The 18,993-nt window shown below is 38.0% G+C and overlaps 2 protein-coding genes across 2 annotated transcripts; both read right to left on the bottom strand.

The window, feature by feature from the left end:
* Positions 1-623: 623 nt before the first annotated feature.
* LOC117991064 (apolipoprotein D-like) lies at positions 624-11,360 on the bottom strand. Its single transcript, XM_034978606.2, has 5 exons — positions 11,219-11,360; positions 3,105-3,233; positions 2,046-2,176; positions 1,285-1,469; positions 624-863 (listed from the first exon to the last, which is right to left on the bottom strand). Exons 2-5 carry the CDS (start codon positions 3,231-3,233, stop codon positions 724-726), a joined length of 585 nt encoding a protein of 194 aa, XP_034834497.1. The 5' UTR covers positions 11,219-11,360; the 3' UTR covers positions 624-723.
* Positions 11,361-13,865: 2,505 nt separating this feature from the next.
* LOC117990340 (apolipoprotein D-like) lies at positions 13,866-17,865 on the bottom strand. Its single transcript, XM_034977798.2, has 5 exons — positions 17,579-17,865; positions 15,991-16,148; positions 15,531-15,715; positions 14,811-15,061; positions 13,866-14,408 (listed from the first exon to the last, which is right to left on the bottom strand). Exons 1-5 carry the CDS (start codon positions 17,705-17,707, stop codon positions 14,181-14,183), a joined length of 951 nt encoding a protein of 316 aa, XP_034833689.2. The 5' UTR covers positions 17,708-17,865; the 3' UTR covers positions 13,866-14,180.
* Between the last annotated feature and the right edge of the window lie 1,128 nt (positions 17,866-18,993).

Raw genomic sequence — 18,993 nt, 5'->3', positions numbered from 1 at the left:
TATCTGCATGCCAAATTTCAGCCCGATCCGTCCAGGAGTTTGAGCTGTGCGTTGATAGATCAGTCAGTCAGTCAGTCAATCAGTCACCTTTTCCTTTTTATATATATAGATCAAACCTATTAGCAGTCACCAACTTATTTGTTTTCCGTACGCTTTATTATATCCCTAGTTTAAATAGCCAGTGACATGTGTAGTATTAGTATGCGACAGGTCGACATGGCAATCAGGGTGGGGACGCCCCGCACACCCTCACAGCCTCCGCGCTAGCCCGATGCGGGATAGCGCAGGTGACGTTCGGGTGTGTGGGGCGATCCCCCGCCTCATACCCCGATTCCCATCTCTACCTGTCGCGTAGTATAAGTATGGTTCTTGCATTTCACGAGGGCGAGTCGCTCATGCTTGTGTTTAAGTCGTATCGGTATAAGTAAGGTAAAGTAAAGTGTGCGTTTGCGAGCGCTTGCTCGCGACTGATTGGTCCGACATGCACGCACACTTACGCAATGTCCATGTATACAACGTAACCACAAGGAAAGTTCACTCGCCTTCGTGAATTGCAAGAACTGTAAGTAGGCATATGCCTGTCGATAAAGAAAATATGTTGAAATCAGCCATGAAAACTATGCTCAATTAAATAAATATTTTAATAAATGCACTAACAATATAGTAAACTTATAAATACTGGATGGAATTTCACTCAGGGTGTCAGGAGCGCAGGGTGACTCGTCAATCATCGTTGGGACAGTTCTTCTGGTCTGTCCTCAGGAAGTAGGCGCGGTTGATGTTGTTCTTATCGGCTGCTGTATACACTTTATCTAGAACTTCCATTGGCGGGTTCCTTTCCCGTGTGAGGATCCAAGCATTTCCTGAAAAAGAAAACGACAGAGCTTAGTTGGCATTTGGATTTCAGTTGGAATTTAAAAGAGGATTTTTTAAGTCAGTTAATATCCATACTATCCATACTAATATTATAAATGCGAAAGTGTGTCTGTCTGTCTGTCTGTCTGCTAGCTTTTCACGGCTCAACCGTTCAACCGATTCTGACGAAATTTGGTACAGGTATAGCTTGCATCCCGGGGAAGGACATAAGCTACTTTTTATCCCGGAAAATTGAAGAGTTCCCACAGGATTTTTAAAAACCTAAATCCACGCGGACGAAGTCGCGGGTATCATCTAGTTAAAAATAAGTTTGCTTACAACAGGCTCTATTTAGGTTTCTAATGGTAGGTCATTTAACATGGCTAATATTTTAAAAAAAAAAGTTTAGGGTATGGTAAAAATACAAACTTGTATGGAAGATCCCGAAGTCATAGCAGCTCCAGACCAGGCTATAGCTGTCGTAGTCCGTGTCAACCACCCAGTAGGGCGCGGCTATGTTGACAGGAAGTGAGGGGAACCGAACAGAGAGTTTGGCCTCATCGGATCGACTCACTTGCATCGCTTCTCCTTCTATCGCAGACTTCATTCCCGTACTGGAAAACAAGAATATTTAGAGGATAATAAAATAGCAATAAGTATCTATAAACATCAGAAATGAATTTAGGATTTCAGGAGTAGGTAAAGTTTAATTTTCTTTAGTTTACAAACTTAAAGCTTTTTATCGTCGAAGACCAGTCACGAACACACATTTCAGAAATTATCTTTGTACATGGATTAGAATGGCATAGAATCTAATGAAAAGGAATTCATCTGACTGATTAGTGACATATCAATTATATGTAGCCCAAAGCGCTGAACTCATTCTGATCGTAGGTTCAGAATCAGCGTTTCAAGCCGGTAAGATCTATATTATACAGGTAAAATAAAACTCCCCCGACTTATTAAAATTACTTTTACCCGCGACATCCGCGCGTACTTTGAAACCCCTATTTTACTCCTTTAGGTGTTGAATTATCAAAAACCCTTTCATAGCAGATTCTACGTCATAACAGTTATCTGCTTGCCAAATTTCAGCCCGATCCGTTCAGTAGTTTGAGTTGTGCATTGACAGATCAGTCAGTAGTCTATCATGACTTTTAATATTTAAGAAGATGAGGGTAGGTACTTACTAAGTGCTTATCTGTTTATTGAGGACGCTGACCACTCCATTGTCCTTTAAGCCGTAGTTAGCAGTGATGCACTTTCCTCCGAACTCGAATGCAGCAAAATATTTCTCGGCTTCATACCATTTGCCCAAGTACTGTAATCATAAAATCATCATGATCATTATGAGAAATAAGCAAAAATACGGCCGTAAAAATAATCATATCAATACAAATACAAATTCCGAGATGAGTCCCGTGGTTAGTAGTAAGCCGGCAATAGACATTGGCATGCACATGTTTTGATGCCATGGTAGGAATTACTTAGATAGGAACCTGTTTACTGTTTACATAATGAAAAATTTGCATTGGGTACTACTTGGCCAAGTAGGGTAAGCAGTGTTTTATGGCTCTATGACCTGCATGCCATTGTTGATGGGGCGATACTTGACGATGATAATGATGATGGTAAACGACAAAAATTTCAAGCGTGTAAGTACTTACACTATTAGCATCGAAATTCAGTCATTTAATAGCGAAATATTTGGGGCATGTTTCTTTGGCCCCAACCCTTCTCGTTCTGAGAGGAGACCCATTCTGGGTAGTGAGCCGGTGATGGCCGATTATGATGATGACAATAATATGTATCGAAGCATGATCCAGGGAACTAGGGAACACAACCTTTCTCCTTCTGAGAGGAAACCCGGGTAGTGGTCGGTGATGAGTTCACGATGATGACAAAAATTTCCCGTTTTTCCTTACTCTATTAATATCGAAATCAGACATAGCAGCTGTATCGAGGCATGATCTAGGGAACTAGGGAAAAAAACCTTTCTTACTCTGAGAGGAGATCCGTTGTGAGTAGTGAGTCGGTGATGACCGATGGGTTCATGATGATAACAAAAAATTCAGGCTTGTACTTACTCTATAAGTATCGAAATCAGATATAACAGCTATATCGAGGCATGATGCAGGGGACTAGGGCACACAACCCTTCTCATTCTAAGAGAAGACCCGTTCTCAGTTGTGAGTTGGTGATGGCCGATGGGTTGATGTTGATGACAAAAATTTCAAGCTTGTACTTACTCTGCTAGCATCGAAATCAGTCGTAACAGCTACATCGGGGCACGCTCCAGGGAACAACAGCTGAGCTCTGCTGAGACTCAAGGTGAAGAAGCCGCAGAGAAAGACCGCAATCGCTCGTAGTACAGACATCTGGAATGAATAAGCAAAACAACTCTATGTAGACGCTCTATATACTTTTATTATTGCGATTTTAGTAATATGTACGGCACCATTCCACGCGGGCTTAATTGTCGGGGTTCCGCAGCAAAGAGTGCCAATGGGACCCTATTACTAAGCCTATCCATCCGTCTGTCTGTTTGTCTGTCAGCGGGCTGTAGTCTGTAGAGAAGAGAGAGGAAATTTTTACATCGTCTATATTAGTGCTGCTATAACAATTACTATAGTCAAAATTTCAAAATGGCTGCCATGTAAATAATTATACATAATGTTGTACGATGGGATGGAACATCTATTGCAACACTAGCTGATGCCCGCGAATTCGTACGCGTGGATTTAGGTTTTTAAAAATCCCTTGGGAACTCTTTGATTTTTCGGGATAAAAGGAACCTATGTCACTCTCCAGGTATATACCCATGTAAAAAGTCACGTCAATCCGTTGCTCCGTTGCGATGTGATTGAAGGACAAATCAACAAATCAATAAACCAATAAATCAACAAACAAACACACTTTCGCATTTATAATATGGGTAGTGATTTTCAACAAAATAAATAAATAAAAGCGTTCAAAATATTAGAATGAGTACCTAACCTCAATCGGAATGCCCTTGCTACTGAGAATAGCTAGCGAGAAACTCGGCGATTGCTCTTTTTCGATATTCGTAATTCGTAAGCTGCGCTTAGTAGCTCATAGCATGACGATTTTTGATGACCGTTGCAAAAATACGGAACATACAAACGCAAGGTCTATTCGCACTTGTTTAGATTCTCTCGTCTAATAAATTATGCTGAATTACAAGACTTGATAGCATTGCCAGAAACTGCGGGCGCGATCACGCATAGCATGCGATAATTATTCGACATTACACCTATTCTTCACATATTCACACTGTTTACAACGTTTTTATCACTATTGTATTCAACCTTTGCTGGTTCCTGCTAATTGATTGAAATTACTCATACATATAGATTGTTTTGCCTGACTTTATTTTGGCATCTACCTGGACGAACCATACATTTTTGATTAGGTAGGTAGGTAGTTCTTATTATTATTATTTTAATTGGGTATTTGACTAGGTACATCAAAAATTAATTATTTCTCAGTGATTATTAAATAGAGGGTCTTCCGAAATACATAAAATCCACTTCCTTTGTTGGTTTTATGTGTAATAACCATTTTAAATTATCGATTGAACTAAAAAAGCACGTCAAATGATTGTGACGTCACACACCGGTATTAAACAATACACACCACCGGTCAAAACACCGGTACAGAATCTCGCATACTAAGTGCGCGTTTTGACGTTTGATAACAACTTACTGATTTGACTAGTTGTCAAATACCTCAAATACCGTATTGGTCTTGCCTAATTTTTTTTTGGGTACGGATACTCAAAGGGTAAAAACGGAGCCAATCAAGAAGGCATGCAAACACATTAAGTAAAGTGCGAATCATGTGCGAATATATTTTTTATTCTTTTTTAGGGTTTAGCGTATTTTTATTTAGCGTACCTAAAAAGGAACCGTTATAGGATCACTTTGTGGTCTGTCTGTCTCTCCGTCTGTCTGTCGTATCTGTCAAGAAACCCTATAGGGTATTTCCCGTTGAGTGTTGATCTAGAATCATGAAATTTGGCAGAAATATTTCACGTATTCGGATCGGATGCAGTGCGTAATCACCCTTAGTTACTATAAGCGAATGAAAATATAATGTGCGTAGTAAATGCAACGATTATTTTTTTGTATCTACCTATATTATGTAGATAAGTATCATGATGAACATTTTCAAGTGCTATACTTGCATGTATAACTTCCTAGTATAGTGAAGAGCGACCTTCACACATGTTTTTGTGAGGTTCTGCTGAGTTCTGACATCATAAGATTGGCGGTCAAACACAGACGGTTAAAATTAGTCGATAAAATAAATCAATATTTGCAAAGGTTTGTCGTTTTATTTATTTTGGCCGAGATTAGGCCGAGAACATCCGACTGAATGTAAAGTGAAAAACACTTACAAGCCGAGATAATAGAATAAGTACAGTACGCTGCAGAAAGTAATGTACATCGACCGACATCGAAGAAGATGAAGGAGATAGCAAATTTGTAGAGCATGTCTCTTTCTTTGAGACCGACAAAACGAGTATATACTTTATACTACGACATGATACGATACGAGACGACGTAGAGGAAGACACGACGTAGAGAGAGAGACGAGATGATAGGTGTGAGTAACAGAGACAACGCTCTACAAAGCCGAAATTTCATTCTAAAGGCCGATGTACATTACTTTCTGCCTCGTACTGTACTTAGTTTTTTTTAATCCTAATAATTAAGTCTTATTACAAAGCTTGCTTCTGAAACGTTATGAGAATTTTCTACTGCAGTCAGTACATAATTCTCATAACGTTTCAACCAGTATTCTGAATGTTGATTCGCTAACTCAGTGTTCGACGATAAATGATAGCCACCAAGATCTTTTGACATTGGTTGGTTCTACATTGCTGCTTTGCTGACTGATATTAAAAAGATTTTTCTTAGAAACTCTTCAATGGATTACAAATAAATGTCAAATGAGCTCGGTGGATATCATTCGTCGTGTTGAACACTGAGTTAGCGAATCGCCCCTCAGAACGTTCAGTGAACGGGAAACCAGGAACCTCGGCGATTGTTCTTTTTATTTAAAATACCGCGACTTCATCTACATGAATTTAGTTCTATTAACCCTGTGGGAAGTCTTTGATTTTCCGGAATAAAATTTAACTCTTTGATTGTTCGACGCGTGGAGATGGGCTGATGATTTTTTTTTTTTTTATTCAGGTACAAGTTAGCCCTTGACTGCAATCTCACCTGGTGGTAAGTGAAGATGCAGGCTAAGATGATAGCGGGCTAACCTGGAAGGGGTATGGCAGTTTTTATTAAACCCATACCCCTTTGGTTTCTACACGGCATCGTACCAGAACGCTAAATCGCTTGGCGGCACGGCTTTGCCGGTAGGGTGGTAACTAGCCACGGCCGAAGCCTTCCACCAGACCAGACCAGAAATTTAGAAATTATAAAATTCCAAACCCCTGCCAGGAATCGAACCCGGGACCTCCCACTAATAAGACCACAGCGCTCACCACTGCGCCAGGGAGGTCGTATATAATATAATATTATCTTTATGCTTTTGTTCCGTACCCCAAGGGAAAAACGGGGCCCTATTACTAAGACTCCGCTGTCCGTCCGTCTGTCTGTCTGTCTGTCCGTCTGTCACCAGGCTGTATCTCATGAACCGTGATATTTAGACAGTTGAAATTTTCACAGATGATATATTTCTGTTGCCGCTATAACAACAAATAATAAAAAACCGAATAAAATAGATAATTTTGCTCGTTTTTATAGATAATAGTACGGAACCCTTCGTGCGCAAGTCTGACTCGCATTTGGCCGGTTTTTTGTGTGTAGGACTTTTTTAACCTCTTCGGTGACGGTTTTGGTAATTTCAAACAACAACAACGACAAAGAGAATTAGGTTTTTTTAGAAATCAGGGCACACAATTTACCATACAATTGTTTTGTCTTTCGATATCGGTGACCTATTAATAACCTATTCAGTCCAATTCTAGACCAATATAGCTACAGTACGCGGCAGAAAATAATGTACATCGACCTTTAGAAGGAGATAGCGCATTTGTAGAGTGTTCTCTGTCACTCATACCTATATGACATTTTGTCGGTCTCAACGACATATACAACGTTCTACAAATCTGCTATCTCCTTCAAAAGGTACATCTACATTACTTTCTGCAGCGTACTGTAGGTACTCGCGCAGTTTGCGCAGGAAATGACAGACTATTTGGTACTAAGTCCGTCAAACTTACACACTCGCTCATAGAATCACTTCTTGTTACTCGCCAACTCGTTTCTCGTTTTCAGCTTAACTCGTCGACAACTGCCTTGATGTGACAGAGATTTTCTCAATTTTCCATTCTCAGGGACAGCCTCGTACTGTTACTCGTTACGGTACTTCGAACGGTATTCTCCGCTATGAGAGAGATGTAGTCAAGGCATCATTTCCTTCTAGTCCAAGTTATAGCATGCTGCGTTAGAATTTTATTTTATTAAGAGTAGGTACTGATGCGCTCAAAGCGCTGCGGCGACCAATCCTTAATCTAAGTATTGTTTATTGTTTTGAGTATTAGAATAAATTTAGTAATGTAGGAAATAGTGTAATGCTTAGAATAAGTTATTACTTACTAATTAAGGAGCGCCAGCTCGCCAACAAACTGGCCCATGAATTTGGCGAGAGTCACAAAATGTAAATATTCTGTATAAATAAATTAAAAAAAACCAAATACTGGTCAAGTGCGAGTCGGACTCGCACACGAAGGGTTCTGTAACATCTTACAAGAAATAACACTCTTTTTTTTAATTTTCATGGCTGCCACTTTGAAATTTTTATTATTTGCTTTTATAGCGGCAATAGAATTCAAATTTTTTAAAAACCTAAATCCACTCGAATGAAGAACGCGGGCGCGTTTGGAACTCTCGACGTATTAATCTTATCACCACTATATCATCTTACAAATAAAAAATTTGACAATCAGGAAGCGTAAAATTTTACCTATTCTGAATAAATAATTTGAGTTTGAGTTTGAGTTTGAAGTCGCTGAAATCAGGTATTATTTTATAAGTTGGTACAGGACATAATTTTAAGAAAATTCTATCATAAATTCTAAAATCTGCTATTTCTTAAATCGCCGATAACCGCTCTTATCCGCTTTTAACCGCTTAGTTATCTTGATGAAAATACGCTTATTCCTGTCGCTTGTACTGATCATAATGTGCCCTACCTTCGTAAGTACCTACTTAGTTATTCCACAGTTAAAGTACCTATATTGTTTACCTATTTAGAGTTTGGTGTCACTCTATCTATCTATGGCCTGTCATGGGTGTCACCCATGGGTATCACCGTATCTACGGTACAGTATAAACAATGGTTAAAGATACTAATGGAAGTACAGTACGCTGCAGAAAATAATGAACATCGGCCTTTAGAATGACATTTCGGCTTTGTAGAGCGTTGTCTCTCTCACTCATACCTATATAACGTTTTGTCGGTCTCAACTACAGAGACAATGCTCCACAAATCCGCTATCTCCTTCTAAAGGTCGATGTACATTATTTTCTGCCGCGTACTATAATACCGTTCTCGATAATGCTTCATATTATCTAATATTGTTCGACAAACCACTTAACAATGTACATATTTGCAAAAGAGTGACGAATCTGGGTGTAAAAATCCAAAGATAACTAAGTATCTGTTAGTAAAATATCTCATTCAGGCACTTTAATGGTGAAGAAAAATATCGTGAGGAAACCTGCATGCCTGAGAGCTGTACATAGCCTAGTATACAACGAAACCCCTTCTCATTTCTTCTTAGTTCAAAGTAGTAAGCCGGCGATGAGTTGTCAAAATGATGATGATGATGATACCCATGCTAGTTTCACGAAATGACAGCAGCAAGATAAAGAAAAACTATACTAGCTTATGCCCGCGACTTCGTCCGCGTGGACTACACATATTCAAACCTGTGTTGTATCCTCTTAGGGGTTGAGTTTCAAAAATCCTTCCTTAGCGAATGTCTACGTCATAATTATTAGCCATCTGCAAATTTCCCGATCCGTCCAGCAGTTAGAGCTGTGTGTTGTCAGTCAGTCAGCTTTTCCTTTTATAAGTTTAGATAACATTTGTTTTGTTGTTAGTAGGTGGGTACTTTTGGTTGAATGCATTTAATTTAAATACCATGTGACCGTGAAATTCTTCAAACTACTTATTTCACAGATTTAAAAATAAATATTAATATTTAAAAATTAATATTTTTATAAATAAATTAAATAATATTGTAGGTAGGTATATTACTGTTGCATGTAAATTATACAGAAAAATCACCTTTTGAAGGCGAGACGTTAATTAATATTTTATCACATGGCCTCGTTTAAAAATCGGTTTGTAGGATTTAGATCAGTTTGATACAATTGCCTAGGTTAGGTAGGTTAATTATATTAAGTCATTAACTGTACAAGATAATTAGTACGAGTATCTGTTTCTAATTTATCTAGATACTAGATGATGCCGGCGACTTCGTCCGCGTGGATTTAGGTCTTTAAAATCCCATGGGAACTCTTTGATTTCCGGGATCAAAAGTAGCCTATGTCCTTCCTCGGGTTGCAAGTTATCTCTATACCAAATATCATCAAAATCGGTTACATGGATTGGCCGTGAAAAGCTAGCAGACAGACAGACAGATAGAGACAGACAGACGGACAGACAGACAGACACACTTTCGTATTTATAATATTAAGTATGGAAGTATGGAAGTATGGATTGCGGAGTGAAAAAAAAATTGTCACGCGCCTAAAGTTCTTAGTGCAATTCAATGCGGGGTTTATGATTGCACGAGTAATGTTTATAATATTTTAATGTTAATAACGTGCCGTCCCGTCGTGATCACGACTCGTGCAATTGGGTTGAAATATCGACAAATAAAAACATCAAATTAATCGTAGTATGTACACGTTTTTTTTGCATGGGTAGGTATAGTTAAAGACGTGGAGAGTGACGTATGCTACTTTTTATCCCGGAAAATCAAAGAATTCCCACAAGATTTTAAAAACCTAAATCCACGCGGACGAAATCGCGGGCATCAGCTAGTTCCATAATAAAACATTTTTAAGCAGTACAAAATTGTTAAAAAAATAATAATTTAAAATATTGCCGATTTGATTGACTGAGAAAATAAACTTTATCCTTCCTAAAATTTCCCTTTTTTCAATAGGTAAAAACTTAAAACGCGAAGTGTTTGGGGTGGTTCGGGGCGAACCACTAAGTACTCATATACGAACCCAAGCACTCCTTGAAGTCCTGGGATTGCCAAGGTCCTGTGGCTTAGGTACTTTGATTCCTGAGTGTTTGCAACTTTTGATACCAAAATTTTGATTGTGAAAAATAAGGGTTGTTAATTTTTACTACAGAACATATTGTTTACACAGCAAAAAATTAATTTTATTTAACTCTATAATTTAACAGTACTTAAGTAAGTACTTAGGTAAGTTTTTTATCGTGTTTCAATCAGGTACCTATAAAAAATATACTGAGATTTACAGGGATTTACGTACCAACTAACATAGATAGAACCAAAAGTATTATTATTTTGTAGTTTACATACCCAGCTAGGTACTCACTAAAATAGCTAGTCTCTCTCTAATCTCTAGATTTTGTTTCCATTAAGTCCTCGGTCTTAATTACTAATTTAATATCTTTAATGATATTCATAAATACCTAACTAAGTATAGCTTGGTGGGTGCACTAAGAAATTATCCTGACGTCCCGTCTGATTTTCTCCTTCTAAAGCATTTAATTTCCTTTCTTTTCAAATGGGAGAACTTTTTCTTTCTCGATGTCGGAAGGCATTTCCCTGCAGTTTTCCAATTCGGTTAAGAAAAAATCTTCCTTTTATAGGAAATGCTTTTGGAAAGAGAACATCAAGTAAATTTGTTTTTGTGTATAGGCTTCGCACCTACCCCTAGTCAGAATATACCTATTCTGACTAGGGGTAGGTGCGAAGTTCGAAGTTAGATAGTTATCTTATTTCCTTATTTCTCGGGTCTTTTTAAATAATTCAATTTACTTAATGAACGGAAACTACTAAAGAAACGGAAACAAAATAATTATTGTAAAGATCTGTAAGATCATAATGTATTTTTATTGAGCAATCACTGGCGAGAATTAGAGGAGGCGTTTACCGCAAGTCACTCGGAGTTGTCAATTTTTTTGTTATGCAAATTGATTATAAGGGGCTATTTTACTATTTTTTGAATATAATTCTGTTTTCTTCTCTCTCTTGAATGATAGCAGTAAAAGTAAGTAATTAATATGTATATTGTATGTGACTAGTAATATATCTACGAGTACTTACATTGAAAAATGATCCGACGATTGAAACTTTATATTTACCCGGCGTTTTTACACGTATGATAACAAGAGGCTACGTTGAGCGTCCTTACCACTGGCCGAGCACTGACTGGCCGGCTTTACTAGTGTCTAGTACGCAAGAGGTTATACACAATTAAGTATTGTTTTGATCCTATTAACTCTATGTAGGCACGACATTTATATAGGTATATAAAAAGAAAAGGTGACTGATTGACTGACTGACTGATCTATCAACGCACAGCTCAAACTACTAGACAGATCGGGCTGAAATTTGGCATGCAGATGGCTATTATGACGAAGGCATCCGCTAAGAAAGGATTTTTCAAAATTCAACCCCTAAAGGGGTAAAATAGGGGTTTGAAATTTGTGTAGTCCACACGGACAAAGTCGCGGGCATAAGCTAGTTTATTATAATAGTAGACCATAGTAAATAATAGTGCATAATATACCTAACCTATTGTCCCATATACGACTCTGTTTACTATTAGGTAGGTACCTATGTGTGTTGACTAAAGAAAGATCTTAATATTTCCTTGATTCCTTGTAGGCTTATGTCGGTTGCGTGCGAAGTGCCAACCTTTGACTCTGTCTCTGTTAGGTCCAATTCCCTGAAAGTCCTGTATATCTGTTACGTCCGATTCCCGGATTGTGCACTTAAATTACAAACTGCGCGTTATCTTCTGATTTAAATACATCTTAAAGATCAAAATTAAGGTGCAAACTACAAAAAATTAAGAGTGCCTTGAAATTTAAGAGCACCTTGAAGATAAACTTGTTTAAACACCAATTTACAATTTGATTTCACTCAAATGGAATAAAATGAACATTCTGGGAATCGGATATTTCGGGAATTGGACTTAACAGGTAGACTCGATGTGTAACTAACACGTTCCGGAAATTGGACGATGTCGACGTAACAGACATTCTACGAGTATTGGATATTGAGAGAATCGGATCTAAGAGTAAATGCAGACCCCAACTTTAGGACATAAAGTAAGTAATGACCTAACCTAAAGTAACGTTTAGGTTATTTGTAGGTAATTGTAAACTTTGCTATTTTTTTTTCTTCAAGGTACCTACTGGTGAAAAAAGGAAAATTGCTATTGAGTTATCGTCCCTATCGATGAAACCGTAAGTGGCCGTAGAGTACCTACCTACTTACTGTGAATCGATATAAGCGTTTCAGTCATAAGTACCTAGGTATGTTGATAATAAGTAGGATTTGAACAAGTTAGGTTCTAACTCAGAATCGAATTTAACCTCTCGATAATTATTATTTATTATTATAGAGTCTAGCTACAAGGCGATGTGCAGAGAGAGGTCATCAGTTGAAAGGATAGCCGACTTTGCAAATTATTCAGTTATGGTTCATTATAAAACGATACGTGTTGAATGTTAAAAGCAAGCTAGATTTGTGAAGAAGCGTGACTTGAAGAAGACGGGCAATAGGTACACGTACAATACAATTGTATTGACGAACTCGTCAACTGTTGACGGTCAACGGCAGTTTGTGATATAGGTACCGACAATATTATGTACTACACACCTACATATTGCCGGAGTCAAAGTATCGTGCCTGCTCTAGTGCACAATTCTGACCTAGACAACAAAATCACAGCAGCTAAACCTGTTGAACTGCAGGGGCCAGTTGAACTTGGTAAAGTTTCGGTTTTGCTAACAAATTGAATAAGCGCCATCTGCTTCTGGTTTTATGAACCTCAATGTCAGATACTAAACCTTCGCGAAGTTCTGTGTTCTACAGCTACAGTTGTATAGATGGTGTAGTTCTAATTACAATAAAATTAAGGTGCAGTTCCAGTTTAAATTGTACAAGAACTATTTATTATAGGCTGTATTAATAAAAATGATTAAAAAATTTGGAGACTAAAATAAAAAAATAACGGTTTAGGATTTTTTTTAAATTGATAATTGAGTAGGATTTGAACACATTACTTTCAGATAAGTTGGTATAATAAATTCGGCAGACCATTCGACTGGGAGTGTGGCGTCTCCTGTAATCCGGCTACTCGGAGGTCTGGTTCGGAGGATGGTTTGAGGTCGGGAGTCCTGGTGCTGTGTGGCCCATGTTGACCGGACGTCCACACTAAGCCTGGTATTAATATGGACCCCCCGGAGGAGTCTGGGGGGTGCAGGTTAACTAAGGAGGGGCGAACCGGGCCAGGGGGGAAACCCAGCAGCCAAAAGTCCCCGTATCGGGCAGTAGTGGGATAGCGGCCGGGAGTGGGTGCTCAGTAACAGCCTGACCAATACAATCAGACCCGATCCTTTTGCTACATTTTACAAATAAATAAACAATTTTTGTCTTTATTTACAGTTCCAGCTAAAACTTGACTTTTTCACTTTAGTTGCAATAATCTAGTGATTTTTATACTTCTAAACTCAAGATGAATCATAAGCATGCATATTCCACACTATTTCTTCTTTTATAACTAACTGACTTTTTATAAATACGATGTTATACTTAGGTAATTACATAGGCATAGGTATGTTTTCTTGATAACATGGACTCCCTAGACTAAGTAATATTTTGAGTCTCCTTCATGTAGGTGAAGTCGAGAGCATAGGTAATATTTTTTTTAACTACAAAAGTGTACAAGAGAAACCAATAATATTTTTAAAAATTTATTTACTCCAACGTTTGCAAAAATTTCTATCAATTTCATTGACTATTTACGTACCTATCTATTACTAAGTGGTTCACAAAATATCATTCATCACGCATCTTATTCAAGACGTATTTGGTACAATAGCCCAACATTATTTAGATAGAAAATCAAATAGCCATTTAGACGAGTGGACACGTTTTTTATTGCTTAACCCAGGGCCACGGATTTGCCGATGCCATAAGCGGCGCCTTTCCGTTGCACGCGAGAGTCATGGCCTTAACTAACAATGACAAGGCCCTGGGATAGTGGCGTAATCTTTCATTGAGATTTTTCCGCTGGCATTTTCTCCATTTCGGGTTTCTCGATTTTCATTTCTTCCGGTTTTTCGATTTTCATCTTTTCGTCTTTCATCTTTTCGTCTTTCATCTTTTCGTCTTTCATCTTTTCAGGGATCAGTTGAGCGATCTCCATAGGCTTGGCTTCATCGGACATCTCGGGAACAGCTGAACGCACTTGTGGGTTCTCTGGGACGGGATCCTCTTTCTTCTGTAAAATTTAAAAATGAAGACTTATTTATTAAGTACAGAAAAATACATGGCTAAGGGTGAGCTATTAAGAACAATGGTAACTCAGTATCGTATTAAGAAACCGACTTTAAATCACTGCCTTCAATCAATCGGTGTAAGACCGAAGTTACTAAGGTATACGAAATACGCTATTTCAAAGCATTTTCAAAGATATAAGCTTGTTTAATTTTGAATTTAGACATGTTTATTAATTTATTAATAGATACTTCAGATGCCAGAAAGATTCTATCTTACTTTAAAATGACTGTATTTAGATAACGCAAAAAATTAATAATATCATAGAAGACGGCGGTGTTCACTTTACTTTGACTTTATGTTCTCTGATTCTAAATAAATTAAAAATATAAGTATCAATTTTTACCACAACAGGCTTGACTTTCTCTTCAACATCGATTATATCGACGCCTGCTATGGGAGCGTTCTTGGCATCGATGATGTCTTCAGTCTTGACACTCAAGGGGTCGGCAGCTGGGCTTGGCAGAACGTTGCAGTCAGCCTGGTTGGTCTTCACGAAGAAGGTCCGGCTGATGTGGTAGCGGTCGAGAACGCCGTAAGCGAATTGCATAACCATCGGTGGAGCTAGCCTGTCTCTGGTTAAGATCCAGGCGTTTTCTGTTAAAAAAATACACGATTAAGAAAATAAGGCATACTGGGTAAGCGGCTATCTTGAAGTACAACAGTGCCTAATGAAAATAATAAAATAAATCAAATCTATTAAACAATTCAAATTTATTAAAATGTTTCCAAAATATTTCGAAAAGGAAGCAGAGGCTCATCTGGTATTAACAATTTTGAACTAGTTATTTCACAGGTTATGCAATTCAAAATAACAAACCCTCAAGAAAATTTTTGTGCCTATCTGTTAATTTGCTAACTACTTTCATATTTGAGTTTTTCTAAGTTATTAGATTAATTTATTGTGACATGGACACGCTACAATAGCAAAACTTACTTATTTGTTGTTCCAATTGTTATATTTCCATATTTTAATATAGTGAACTTTCCGTCAGACCTCAGAGGCCTAAAATCTTTTTGGGTCATTATCAAACTGAAGTAAGTAAGTTATAATAGTCACACTTACGGATATGTACAGGTCCAATACCGCTACAAGACCACATGACAGCATAGCTCTCGTAGTCAGTGTCGAGGATGCTGTACTCGTTGTCGTAGGAGTTGGGTAGCGTGGAGTACTTGATGATCAAGCGGCCCTCGCCCTCCCTTCCGATCATTTGCAGGGAACCTCCCATCACACGCTTCAATCCGGTTCTAGATAAAGAAAACACCTCTTTAGATAATGACGACGCTACTTCGTTCGGTGAAAGTATAATTTCTCTTTATTCCCTAACTTTATAAGTTCCTACGGGAAAATTTTCTCGTTTCTTTTTCACCTTTGAACCAGGTAGGCCCCAGATCGCGGACTGCAGCCCCTTTTTAACCGTTTTTTTCAATTATTCCCTCTGTGGCTGTTTCATTCTACGTTTAATGTGTGAAGTGTCAAAGCCATAAAGCACAATAAGAAGAAGAAAAAATGTAGTTTTTACAAGGCATTGGTGATCTCATTGTTGACGAGTATCCTGCCCTCAGGAGTGCTCTCGTATTTCGTGGTGACGCAGCGGGAGCCGAGCTCGGAGACCGTGAAGAAACGCTCAGCTTCGTACCACGTGCCCAGGAAACGGTTCACATTGAAATTCGCCATCGGCTGCAAAACAAAAGAACGACTAGTAGGTACCTAAGTAGATAAAGTACATTCAGTTTGGTTGAGGGATATGTGACCTAGTTGTGGTAGTCATCACGCTGGTTAACCAGGCCGTAACAACGTTGGGCCAAGTCGGTAACTGGAGGGAGATCAGCAAACCTTCCTAGAGATTAGAGTTGCTAAGTCCAGCTGTGGATATCGGTTGAAAATAAGACACCGACGATGATAAAGTAGATTTGTTATTTTAGAAATATGTAGGTCCTGGTTAAATACCAGCATGGTGCTTGGATAAAGCTGATAAATGTTAAACATAATAAATGAAAATATTTACTTTTTATTTGTAAAGAAAATCTTCATATGAAAGAATATATAACTTCAATATAAATAGTAACTGCATGACGACAAAGGATGTGTCGATGGAAACCAGATGGAAACCGAAAGTTGGATGAACGTAAGTAGGTACCAGTTCCAATGTCATCAACCCAACAACCGGTCGCAGTCTCTAGTTATGGCAACTACTTACATAAGTAAAAGTGCAAGTGTTGATTACATGGTTTAAGGTCAAGAGTAAATTATGTTATATAAGTTACTTTTTCGAATGTAGGTAGGTACCTATATTATTAGAAATATTTCCGTTAGTTTTATATTTACCTTGTATAAAAAATAAACACAAGAAAATCCATACTAATATTATAAATGCGAAAGTGTGTCTGTCTGTCTGTATGTCTGTCTGCCTGTCTGCTAGCTTTTCACGGCTCATCCCTTTAACCAATTTTGACGAAACCCGGGATGTAAGCTACATAGGCCTTACATAGGCTACTTTTATCCCGGAAAATAAAAGAGTTCCCACGGGATTTTAAAAACCTTAATCCACGCGGGCGAAGCCGCGGGCATCACCTAGTACTTCATAATAAGAGTAATATTCCAGAAAATTGAGGAATCTCCAATTTTTCCTTTCAAGAAATTTGAATAAAGTCTTATTAAAGTCGTAATTTTTTTAATATAAAGTCTTTATAATTCTGCAATAAATAAATATAATGGATAAACTAAAACTAAAGGTAGACATAACAAATATTGAGATCTAACATATTCCTACTAAAGTCGAGCTATTTATTCTATTTGACAAAGAAAACTGAAAAGGGATGATGTAATTTTCAATCCTGCAAATACAATCTAATCTACTCGCAAGTTAGGGTCCCAAATATTATTTTGTAGTTTGTTGTGGGCTTCTTTTTGACCAGGGCGCGTTTGGAAACCTCGTAGCATGAAAGTTCACGAAAATAGGTAACACCATTAAAAAAATAATATTTTTTTGACTTTTCAAAATAGGTCATAAAGAGGTTAGAGTAGGATATAAAATATTTGATAGTAACTGAATACATGATTTTTTGAGATTAAATAGAACTTAAAATAAAGATTAGTGGAAAACTCACCTGATAGTCAGGACACCATCCTAGCGAAGGGATCTGCGCCGATGCGGTCGCGACCAGGAGCAGTACCGAGAGCCTCAGCATCTTGAAGATCAGACAGGACCAAGGGCTGTGACGGGAATGATGTTCCATGTCCCTACCCTCGTTTATATACCCTCCCTGTGGACCGGTCTGGAGGGCTCTAATGTATTTCTAGGCTGATTTATATCATCCCAACATTGATATTGGAAATCCGAGATATACAGTAATAGCTGCAGTTTCTACTGACATTGGATGGCATGGCCACTCGATAGTGCATTATTACGACGCACGCCTCGTATTATTCATGAAAAGTGTGAAAATTCGCAACGAGTATCCTTAAACCCTTATCTTACCTGATGAAACTTTACCATATGCTGAAGTATAAGATAGTGACGTGCTTGCCTGTACCGTTTTATAGACCGAATCCTCTGATCAATTTAGCATCCTCATTTCAAAACGAATAGCTTAATTATTTGGTGGTTTTGGAGGAGAATTAAAAAAAACATGATTTTATATTTAAGGTTTTTGGAATCCATTTTTAAGTGTTCCCACCATGTTCAAAGACATTCTGATGAAATCTGCAGGGATTGGCGCTGTCATGATCTATGTTGACATTAATTCGCCGATGTTTGAGGTGATTGATTCGGTTGAATATGCCACACGAATTTCCATTACTTAAAAATCGGCATGTGCTGCTTTCTCAGGTCTTTTCTAAGTTTGTCTGCGTCTTTTGGTGTAAAACTGTAACAGGCGTATGAAAAATATAACGCCGAAAAGTGACCGCCGTGAAATGAAGTGAGTTTTCTTATACCAACAAGAAAATGGTCACTTTTCAGCAGTTAATTTCTAGGAAACAGTGTATCTACGTTGATTTATAATATGCCGTAATGAATTTTGCAACGAGCCTTGTTATGCTCATATGGTTATGGTGGTAATTACGGCATTGTCCTTTTTGCGCGGTCGTAGACTGGATGTCGTTGTTGCATCGTCCAGTTTTTGTTTACCTGTCTAAGAATAGTGCCTCGGGCTTTTGTTTGTTGAACCGAGAATTTTCCTTTGGTAAATAGGTATTATGTGCTTGGTTTTACTTTCTTACATGACTTTAGTTAATCTATATTATCCACTTATAAATAGGCATGAAAGTGTATCTGTCTGTCTGCTAGCTTTTCACAGCCCATCCATATAAATGATTTGGACGAAAGGTTCAGAGACAGCTTGCATACCGAGGATAGACCATTTTTGGTCCCGGAAAATTAAAGAGATTCTAAGGAAAGGAATTTAGTATTTACGGCATTGTACTTTTTGCGCGGACAAACACTGGATGTGGTGCTGGAGGTGAACGCTAGGAGTCTTATGGATCTTCGCACGTCAACGCAATGTCGTTACACTCCAAGAAC

This window comes from Maniola hyperantus, chromosome 2, assembly GCF_902806685.2.
Source record: "Maniola hyperantus chromosome 2, iAphHyp1.2, whole genome shotgun sequence".
Classification (NCBI taxonomy): domain Eukaryota; kingdom Metazoa; phylum Arthropoda; class Insecta; order Lepidoptera; family Nymphalidae; genus Maniola; species Maniola hyperantus.
The sequence above is the reverse complement of the archived record's forward strand: the minus strand, read 5'-3'. Positions and strand labels throughout refer to the sequence as shown.

Excerpts from the sequence above, each read along its gene's own strand:
- LOC117991064 (XM_034978606.2), bottom strand. The coding sequence starts at position 3,233 with ATGTCTGTACTACGAGCGATTGCGGTCTTTCTCTGCGGCTTCTTCACC. Across the intron at positions 2,177-3,104 it reads CTGATTTCGATGCTAGCAGA|TACTTGGGCAAATGGTATGA; the intron begins GTAAGTACAAGC and ends TTATGATTACAG. Across the intron at positions 1,470-2,045 it reads AATAAACAGATAAGCACTTA|TACGGGAATGAAGTCTGCGA; the intron begins GTAAGTACCTAC and ends CTTGTTTTCCAG.
- LOC117990340 (XM_034977798.2), bottom strand. The coding sequence starts at position 17,707 with ATGGAACATCATTCCCGTCACAGCCCTTGGTCCTGTCTGATCTTCAAG. Across the intron at positions 16,149-17,578 it reads GATGGTGTCCTGACTATCAG|CCGATGGCGAATTTCAATGT; the intron begins GTGAGTTTTCCA and ends TTTGTTTTGCAG. Across the intron at positions 15,716-15,990 it reads AATGAGATCACCAATGCCTT|AACCGGATTGAAGCGTGTGA; the intron begins GTAAAAACTACA and ends TTCTTTATCTAG.